The sequence below is a fragment of the Sorghum bicolor genome, chromosome 5, assembly GCF_000003195.3.
Source record: "Sorghum bicolor cultivar BTx623 chromosome 5, Sorghum_bicolor_NCBIv3, whole genome shotgun sequence".
NCBI lineage: Eukaryota > Viridiplantae > Streptophyta > Magnoliopsida > Poales > Poaceae > Sorghum > Sorghum bicolor.
The window spans coordinates 10,586,915-10,597,711 of NC_012874.2; the positions used below are offsets into that span (position 1 = coordinate 10,586,915).

The following is a 10,797-nucleotide window of genomic DNA, read 5'->3' on the forward strand; positions in this document are numbered from 1 at the left end:
CCCTCACACATGTTGCACACGCACTGCAACAGCAATCATGTTTCACGAAACATATTCTAAGTTGGATTAGCAGAATCTCATATATGATGATCATGTCTGACTAGGCTATGCAGTATTATTCCACTAAAACAACTGCAGAAATGTGCACATCTCAACTTCTACACATCAATCAGCATTGGTAGTGTGATGTTGAACAATAAATATGGAGAATGGGGAGATAAGGACCATTACCTCCATTTCAGAACTACTTTAACAACTCCCTATATTGCTATAAATTCCCTCCACTTCATCAACTTGTCAGTCCGTGTTGCCATGGTCACTGCAAGGAGAGGACTATTTCCTTGATGCTTCTCATAATTACCAAACTTCTGTTGTCATATTCATTTCAGCTGGTCTGTCACTTCAGCACTCCTATTGGTTATTTGTTTGTACAATCATCAATCATTGACTATGGTGTCTGACTGTCTGTAGAAATGAAAACTGAACATTGATGTCAAAATAAATGGGCTCCAAAGAATCAAATGATAGCTTAATTAGACAGGAGCTGCAGCAAAGGCTTGAATAGGAACTTGGCTACTAAATGATATGGCAAAACCAAAGCCAAACATTGTTGATTCTCTATACCAAATCAGCCACAAAAGTGTTCCAGAGACAGTCCTGTTATTCTCTATATCAAATCGAACAAAAAATTACATGATTCTCAGCATCAACAGAAAAGAAACATTGGGGAAATATACTACACAAAGTTCAAAAACTCCACAATTGAACCATTAATTGTAGGTATATATCAGTAATCCACTATCGTATCTTCAAAAATAAAAACATCATGGCAGATCTTCCTTTCTTTTGTGGATACCCACTAACAAGTAATGATTCCTACAAACAATCCCTCCCATAACTAGTCTTCTTCTTTACCAAATTCACCGAAGCAATCCCAATTGCGGGTTACCCAAACAATCCTAGCCTGAAGTTAACACTAAATTAAGCCTTAACTCCTACCTCTTTCAATCCGTGGCTCTCCCTTACCAGCAATGCAAGCCCTTCCTTGACATCACCACTCTTCTCTGTGACTGCTGCGGCAGCCTTCTCCACTTCTTGCTTCCTATACATCCAGGCCTCTGAGGGAGGCGTCGTGATCACCCTGACTTCAGTGCCGCCAGCATTGATCTCAAGCACCTCCGGCAGCCCGTTCCCGCACCCCCTCGACAGCCCCACGTCGACCCTCACCGCCTGTGCGCTACACACTGCATTGATCCCCACTGTCTGAATTGTGTGACCCATCACCATTCTCCTGGCACCAGGGATCATCCCAAGCACCCCTTCCAGCCTCTTGCAGTCGCAATCGAAGCCGTCCGAGAACCTCCTGAGCCAGACGACAGCGTCCCGGCCTCGCACATACTCTGGCGCCCTGGCATTGTCGCCGCCCTCACCGCGGATCCACTCGCTGACCTCCGCATTGATCCGCTCCAGGCCGTACTCGACGTTGGCCTCGAGGAGGCCCCCATGGACGAACACCGAGTCGCCCACCACAAGCACGGTCGGGAGGTCGGCCAGGAACCGGCGCGCAATGGGCCCGTCGGGCCGGAGCGCGGCGAGACGGGACCGCATCCCGTCCCAGAACTCCGGCTTGACGCCGGGGAAGGATTTGGGCACGCCGAGGAACGGGTTCCTGGGCTGCGGGTCGAGGTGCTCGCCGCAGCGGCGCTTGATGGCGAGCCCCGCGCGGTACCACCCGGCCCAGGCGGAGAACTCCTGGAGGCCCTGCGGCGTGGCGAAGCGGAAGTCGCCGGAGACGTTCATGACCTCGTGGTTGCCGAGGATGGGGAGGAACGCGCCGCCGCGTGCCTCGGCGGAGAGCGCAAGGCGACGGAGGAGGTAGAGGAGGCGGAGCTCGTCGCCGCCGCGGTCGAGGATGTCGCCGAGCTGGACGGCGAGGGTGGGCCCCGCGGCCCATGAGGCGGAGGCGGCGGCGGAGGAGGAGGGGGAGGCGGCGGCGGAGGAGGAGGGGGAGGAATCGAGGCTGCTGGACGGGGGCACGAGGCCGGCGAGGCGGAGCGCGGAGAGGGACTTGGGGAGGTCCCCGTGGAGGTCTCCGATGGCGACGAGGCGGGATGGGGACGGGAGGAAGGTGGTCGGGGTCGTCGGGGGAGGAGGGGGCGACGAGGAGGAGGCGGAGGTCGGGAAGAAGATGCCGGACACGGCGAAGTCCACGAAGGCGTCGGCGAAGGCGGATACGGCGGCCGGGAGGTCGCCGCAGGCGGGGACGGAGGGGGACGGGGACGGGGCCGCCGCCATTTTTTTCTCTCTCTATTTTGTGCTCCGGCACCGGCAGGGATTTGCGGCGTGGGCGGGGTGGGCTGCGGAATCTCAAGATAGGTGGCGGCCCGCCTTTTAAAGATGGGACATCAATGCACCCTGCTCCGCCAGTCAGTGTCCTTTGGAAAAAGTCAGCGGGCAAATTTAATGTTGGTGAACCACGCTCCGTCCCATTAAATGGTTTGAACATACTAAATAATAGATTATTTATAAAATTAAAAATTCAGCTAGAACTTATTTAGTTCACTCTAAAAACCAAAATTTTTTCAAGATTTTTTGTCACATCAAATCTTACGGCACATGCATGAAGTATTAAATATAATCAAAAATAAAAATTAATTACACATTTTACATGTAAATTACGAGATGAATCTTTTGAGTCTAGTTAGTCCATAATTAGATAATATTTACCACAAACAAACGAAAGTGCTACAGTGCCTCAAACCAAAAAATTTTGGAAACTAAACAAGACCTTATTAGAACGTAATTAGTCTACGATTAGACACGAATTATAAAAAAACAAAAATACTATAATACTTGTTAAACTTTAACAACTCCAACCAAACATCCCCTTAGGCCTTGTTTTAGTTCACCTCAAAAACCAAAAACTTTTCAAAATTCTCTATCACATCGAATCTTTCGTCACATGCATGGAGCACTAAATATAGACAAAAATAAAAACTAATTGCACAGTTTTCCTATAAATCACGAGGTGAATGTTTTGAGCCTAGTTAGTACATGATTGGACAATAATTGCCAAATAAAAACGAAAAAGCTACAATACCAGACCTAAAAAATTGTGGGAACTAAACAAGGCCTTCGTTCCCAAAAAAATTATAAAAAAATCAGATTCTTCATCTTGCAGCGTATGTGTGGAATATTAAATATATACAAAAATAATAACTAATTGCATAGTTTGTTTGTAATTTACGAGACGAATCTTTTAAGCCTAGTTAGTTCATAATTGGATATATTTGTCAAATACAAACTAAATTGCTACAGTGTCGATTTTAAAAAAAACTTGTAACTAAACAAGACCTGAATCATAAAGTACTTGAGGATTTCCACGCATTACCTCGATATTAAGAATGAATATAAAAATATAACTTTTTTATTAATATAATTATGGAGATTGTATCCATAATAGATGATATGTCTCGCACTTATGCTAATGAACTTTAATATAATTTGTACTAAATTGGTGAGGTGGACACTTTGTATATCAAGAGAAATTGATAGTGACAAATGATATTAGATTGTTAAGATGGACGTTTTGCATTAAATAGATAGTGAGATTGATAGTGGACTGCTGAGGTGGATACTTTGTATGTCAAGAGAAATAGACAGTAGAGTTTTACTTTATAAAAGTTATAGATTATTAGTCTTTAATTTCAATACACGTGGTTAGTCACTAGTTAGACTAAAAAATAATCTAAATTAATTTTAATTAGTTAGTAGCTAGTTGGCTAAAAACTAGCTATAAACTGATTACGAAATTAGTCCAACTATTAGTTATCTTGTTTAGATGTACTAGAGTTAATTCGAGCTAAAATTAGCAAGCTAACAACTAACCTCCCGTATCTAAACATGTCCTGAGTACTAGTATTATGAAAGACATAATTAATATGTGGTAGTGGAGGGCTGCAAGCCAAGTTACCAACTTGTGTGTATTGCTCTTTTTTTAATGAACCTGGGAAACTTCCGATAACAATTTTATTGACTATATCAACTAATGTTGCGTGTTCTAGACTTCTAGTTTTGTCAATAAATGACCCCATCCGTGTTAAGGTACAATGCATCAAGAGCCGATACTAAATTACAAGTCAATGGGAGCAAATGACACGTACCAAAGCATTTTTTATTGACTACTCTTTTTGTCTTTGAATAAATAAATTTCTAAAATATCTTAAATTAAACTTTTAAAGCTTTGACTGAATTTCTCAAAAGAAATATTAAAATTTATAGTATCAAATTAGTATCACTAAATTTATTATGGAATATATTTTCATAAGGTATTTATTTTATGACATATAGATGGTGTTATTTTTCTATAAAGTTAGTCAAACTTTAAAAAAGTTTAACTAATACAGATTGTAGAAATATAGATTCTAGAAATTGATTTTTTTTTAAGTAAGAAGTTGATTTATTTAGAGACAAGGGAAGAATATCAACTATTAGATGTCCTTGTTGTAGTCGCCATTACCAAGGAAGAATAGCTATATCGTTAGCGACGATTGGAAATCTTTGGGTATACCATGATTTACTTGGGTTAAAGAGGATTCGTTGGGGCTAACTGACCTTCTACAAAGAGTTTCATGGTTTTGTAGCATTTTTAAGAGTTTTGTATTTGTAGTTTGCATTTGAGTAATTTGCCAAAAAGCTCTAAAAAAGGTATCCAACAGTTTTGCATTTGGAGTTTGCAATTTGGGCAACTTGGCAAATGAGGGAGTAAATTTGGCAACAATGTCAAGTTGTGGACGGCTTTGCAAACACAATCGCACGAGCAAAGTCACGCGCGAGCAAAGCGCGCGCACCTGAAGGCCTCCTATTTTTATCCTTTGCCAAGTCCAAATACCAATTCCCTTGGAGATGACCTATTTTTGTCCTTTACATTTTGTTATAGGAGTTTGCAAACAACAACAAATGCCAAGTCAATTTGACAAAGCCTTTGGAGATGCTCAATACTCCCTTAATTCCAAATTATAAGTTATTATAAAAATCTTGCAGAGTCAAAGCATTTTTAAATTTGACCAAAACTATAGAGAAAAATACTAAGATTTGTAACATAAAGTGAGTATACTATGAAAATATAATTAAGGAAGAATCTCCCTCCATCTCAAATTGTAAGTCATTCCAAGAATCTTGGAGAGTCAAAACATCTCATGTTTGACAAAAATTATAGGAAAAATTACAAAGTTTCGTGACATTAATTAAGAACCTAGTGATACTTAGTTGATATTATAAATGTTATTATCCTATTATATAAAATTGGTCAAACTTGAGATGCTTTGACTCTCCAAGATTTTTGGATGACTTATAATTTGAAATGGAGGGAGTAGTTGGTATCATAATAATTATTTTTATCATATAAATTTGGTCAAACTTAGAATAGTTGACTCTCCAAAATTTTTGGATTAACTTATAATTTGGGATGGAGGGAGTATTTTTAGTGGGGTGATGGTGACTTTATTCAAGTACCTGGTTAGTGCATACTAGTGTGTTCATATAAAGAAAAACTGCATATGTTTTTGGGGATCTACTGAAGATGGTGCTACTTGTGTTATAGTACGTATAGTTGACTATTTCAACAAAATGCTACGTTGAAATAAAATTATGTATTTTCCGGGACAACATTATATTGTTAATTGCTCACTCTCTCCCAAAAAAAGAATAGAATTGTCACTCATTGAGAAGACAAAGAATCCTAAATTTAATAGTAATATTTATGATACACTAGCACATGGGACAGAGAGTGACTAATTATAATAAAGAATGAGTTTCTACTAGTAAATAAGCACTGAAATAAGTCCATCAAGATTTAAACAATTTCAAGCTAGGCACCATAAGATAGAGCATGATTTTATTAGAAAAGGGAGCGTATGCTATAAAAACCAGCTTCGTATGTAAACTATGCAAACTCTCATCGGGAGCGTAGGATGATCATCCGATGGTTAGAGGCAATGGTGGGATATTTTCCACTTAAACCCCTCTCACTCATCCTACCCTAATTAATTCTTTTGCAAATCACCCCCTGAAACCTAGCAGAACCCACGCCGCCGTCACCTCCTCATCCTACCTGGCCACGTCGCGATGGATCAACTTGTTGGCCTCGTCGCGATGGTTTCTAGTGGTGAGGAGACCGGTGCTGCCGTCGCCGCCTAGGAGACAGGCGTTGTCGTTGCCGCCATGGAGAACCTCGCTGCCGCAGAGGAGGGCAACGTAGGAGAAGGAGCACGGTAAGCCATCGATACGCCAAACACTCGGATGCTTGTGATCGTGTGCTTTGCCGCTCGTGTGCTATTGTGTGCTTTGCAGATGTTTGCAACCAGAACATGCCCACCAGGGCGCTAATGTTGACGCCGATGAACATGCCTTCATCACGGTGGACGCCGGAGTTGGAGGTCACATTCAACAGCCTAGCACACCTAAGCCGAAACCTTCTACAAGTTTAGTAGTAAGTAATTTTGAACATGATTTTTTTGCAACCAACTAGTTTTTGCATGGTCTATTGCTCATACAATTTGATACACTCACAGATGAAGTCCATGGTTGGAATGACATTTGATACACTCATAGATGTGGAGAAAATTTACAAATCCTATGCACACGACGCTGGTTTTTCTATTCGTGTTGGAAAGTGATTGGTTTTATTCGTGTCACAATGGAATTCTGTCATGACAGATTATGACCTCCTAGAAAGTGATTGGTTTTCTACAAGGTTTGCAATTCGGGAATCATGGATTTTGGTATACTTTCTGGACATACCTCTAGCGGGAATGCTTAGGACTATATCACGCTCGGAGAGTGCAAATTCTTTCTTTAACCGTTTCATTCATAGAAAGTTGACCTTTGTTATGTTTTGGCTAAGGTTTGACACAGCTTTGGAGTGTCAGCGCTAAGAGGAGTTGAAAGCTGACAATGCAAGTCTGCACACAGCACTCCTAAATTGATGACACCATGGGCCATGGAGAAGCAGTGTAGTGGGATATATACACATGAAGTTTTTAGTAAATTTTAGAGTTAACTTATAGTTGCAAGAGACCATTGCATTATTCAAAGATTCTCTGAGTCGGAAGATAAGAAAATTGTGACCATTAGTAGCCAATCTAGAAAAGAGTGAGTGGTTGAGATCAACAAGTCAAACATGTTCTGTACGTGCTCCTGTAAATATTTTGAGTCCTATGGCATCCCATGTCGTCATATCATACAAGTGCTTAGAACCGAGAAGCAAAATGAGATACCAGTGGGTTATATTATGAAGAGATGGGAGAAAAGATGTAAAAGGTACGTATTTTTAGAGTTTCTATATGCCTATTTTGTTATGATATTTTTAAATTTCCTATGTTTGTTTTGATACAGGGAAGTGTTATTTGATGACAAAGGTAACCTACTAGATGAGAAGCCTAAAGATGCTAAGGAAGTGGAAATGCGGAAAAAGCTTTCAGACTCATGCAACATGTTTGAAGACCTTATCCAAAAGGCAAAGAATTCTGAACAAGGAATGTACTTTTTATATTCTAGTTTGTCCAACCTAGTAGAACCTCTCCAAAAGATCACGCCTGCTGCTACGGATAATAAACAGGATGAGTATGAATCTTTCCTTGGTAGTACTATTCCAAATGAAGTCAATATACATCCACCAACTGATGTCAGATCGAAAGGGAGAAGCAAAAGAATTAAGAAGAGCAAAGAGATGAGGGCTCCAAGCAAACGGAGGTGCAGAAAATGTAAGCAAGTAGCGACTCATGATGCACGTAATTGTCCAAACAACATTGTTGGCTGACTGTAATTTTCATGGTTTCATTGAGTCATATGCATGGATTATATTGCTGCTGCCATTTTTTTAGAAATATTGATGCTGTCATTATGTTGTGTACCTATGAACTTTCTGAATGAGATGAATTGTTTTCGTACTAAGATGAATTGTCGTATTGCTACTGTCATTATGCTGCCATTTTTTTTTGAGAAGTATTGCTGCTGCCATTATTGTTGCCGACGGCATGTATGCGAACCGGGCGAACGGGAACCGGATTCCCTCGCGTAAGTGACGGGGCGACAGCATCTCGCGTAGGTGACGGCGGCGTGGGTTCTGCTGGGTTTCAGGAGGGTGATTTGCAAAAGAATTAATTAGGATAGGATGAGTGGGGGGTTAAGTGGAAAATATCCCACCATTGCCTCTAATCATCGGATGATCATCCTACACTCCTGATGAGAGTTTGCATAGTTTGCATATAAAGTTGGTTTCCATAGCATACGCTCCCATTAGAAAAAACTGAAACTTAGTTTCATAATTTTTCAAGGTAAAACAAATTTTCTAAGACAAGACTAGATTCTACTCTGTAGTATTTTTAATTGCATTTTTTCAAGTAAAAATATTTGGTATTTAACATTTTAATTCTAAGAATTTATGGATAATAGAAAAATATTTGTAGTCTAATTTATTTTCCTAAACTTTCAACTTATAAGTACGTATGATTTATCCTCTCAGACGTGATGCCACATCATTGATGGTTAAAATTAAATGGTTTTAAAGTTAAGGGGATTAAAAAAACTAAATTTGTAGTTAGGGAGCAAATACGACCGCAATAGTTGAGACGATAAACTGAACTTTTTCCATCCAGCCTACCAAGATGGAGCTGAATCAGACTAGTTACTAGAAAACCAGGCGCGGCTTTGCCATGCCCTCGCTAGAGTGCCCAGCCGATAAGGACAATGGACAGTGTCACTGCACGATTTCACATAACAGCACGTCATCAAAATTGAAATGAAACCATCTATGAAATAACTCCAGCAATGAAGCATTTCACTTTGTTGTTTTCAAGGCTAAGCAAAAGCATTTAATTACTGCAAAATGATTGGATCACATGCAATATGGTGAAACTATTTAGCCCTCAGTGGGGATTTCATCCCGTTTCACCGCGTGGGAAACAACGCCCGCGGGGTTTTACCATGGTGAAACTACTTCCTTCTCTTTCCTCTTCGTTTCATGCAAAAAGTGCAGCTTTGCTGACATGGCGCTCTAATAAATGTGAATAACATCCTGGTGAAACCTCCACTAAGACTGACCTAAGGGACACGAGCTCCAAAATTTTTAACATACTTTGTAACTATGTGGCTGTTGATGTAGCAATGTGCTAATATATGCAACAAATATGTAACTTAATATCTACTTTTAGCAATTGCATCATTATCATCTTAGAGAACATGATCTGCTAGGGTAGCTAGCCAGCTACCAGTATATTCATGGAATGTGTGCACTCCATGGAGCTTGTGTTGTTACCTCTTCTTTGCATCTTCTCAAACGTGTGTCCTGCTAGGACATGGTGCCGGAATGAACATTTGGGAAGACATGGCGGAGAGCAAAAAAAAATCAGGTAGGTGCGTTTGCTATTATTCCTGATAGAGCTCTCATCTTTGACATACAAAGTGATGGAAACCAAGAAATGTATCATTGTTATCTCTATAGCTTTATTTGTTTCAGTAAAACAGAAGGGGCATGCCCCTACTGTAGGCTTTATTTGAGGCATTATTGAAAGTATCATTTCAAACAAGAAAATTTTTTAGAAGGTCTTCACTTGCAATATATGTATGATCAGGAAGCATAGTAAAAAAATGGTCTATCGCAAGAGCTAACAAATGTTATCATCGTCTTTAGCAACATGGCACTTGTGAATTATGTGGCTAGCAAAAAAAATTGTTTTCCATTGCTTAAAAATATCATGTGTCCACATGTTGTTGCTCTACAACAAGCATGACATAGTATTGGGCTCTATCTAATATTGTCATATGTTAGTCAGGCCAGAATGGCTACTTCTGATTATGGATAGTATGTAATCAAGGTCATCCAAACTTACTCTTGCTCCTTCGATGTGTGTTTGGAGTGTAAGAAAAAAAAGAGTTGTAGATGAGATTTCTAATAGTGAAGCATGTTTTATTCCATTGTGGGGATCGGAGGAAATAAATGCAATAGCATGTTTGGAAGGCCTGCCGCTGGCTGCTCCCAGGCGGGTGAAGTGGTGATCCTTCACATCCAAAAGGTTTGTTTTGATTTTCAGTCATTCACATTAGAGTTCATCACTTCCTTCAGCCAGATGATTAGTTCTGTTTTACTACTTATCTATAAAAACTTGCCTATTTAGAGACACAGAGAAGTTTTGCAAAAGAGTTTGTCTGCATATTATTGTAATGCTTTTTATGTATTTTGTTTTAGAGACCGTTAAGGAAGCAAAGAATGAGGGGCAATGCGCATGGAGGGCACATGGCCTCGTGGACACGAGCTCTGCCACAACCTTGTCCTCACATTCTCGGCCACCGGCGAGCCCTAGACAAGAGAAATAGGTGCTGCGAGAGGAAGAAGAAGCAGGCTGTGAGGCTAATGAGCGGGGTTCGCTCATATAAACTAACAACATCTTTTTTATGAAATTTTATCTTGTTTTCTATTTTACCGTAGAGCTAGCATAAGCATCATGGCACATAGAAAGTTATTAAAAGTCCCTCCAGATTGGAGGCACCACAACAATTCAGGCCTCGTGGCCTCTCCAGATTGGAGGCACCACAGCAATTCAGGTCTCGTGGCCTCTCCTGCGTTCGACGTACACACATCTCCTCCCCTCCTTTGGAAACTGCCCACAAGCACACATGCCTGTCCGGCCCGTCCTGGCGTCCCTGTTTCATTTTTCCAGATAGCCCCCTCCACCTGGGCTGAAGCCCCGAAGCCTAGGCTCCTTTCTCCTCTCCCCTTTCTCTCTCTTCTCCCTACTC

The 10,797-nt window shown here is 40.9% G+C and overlaps 1 protein-coding gene across 1 annotated transcript; it reads right to left on the minus strand.

Annotated features, from left to right (window-relative positions):
- LOC8076789 (shewanella-like protein phosphatase 2) lies at nt 642–2,355 on the minus strand. The gene has a single exon (XM_021460823.1). The coding sequence runs from the start codon at nt 2,293–2,295 to the stop codon at nt 982–984; it is 1,314 nt and encodes a 437-aa protein (XP_021316498.1). The 5' UTR covers nt 2,296–2,355; the 3' UTR covers nt 642–981.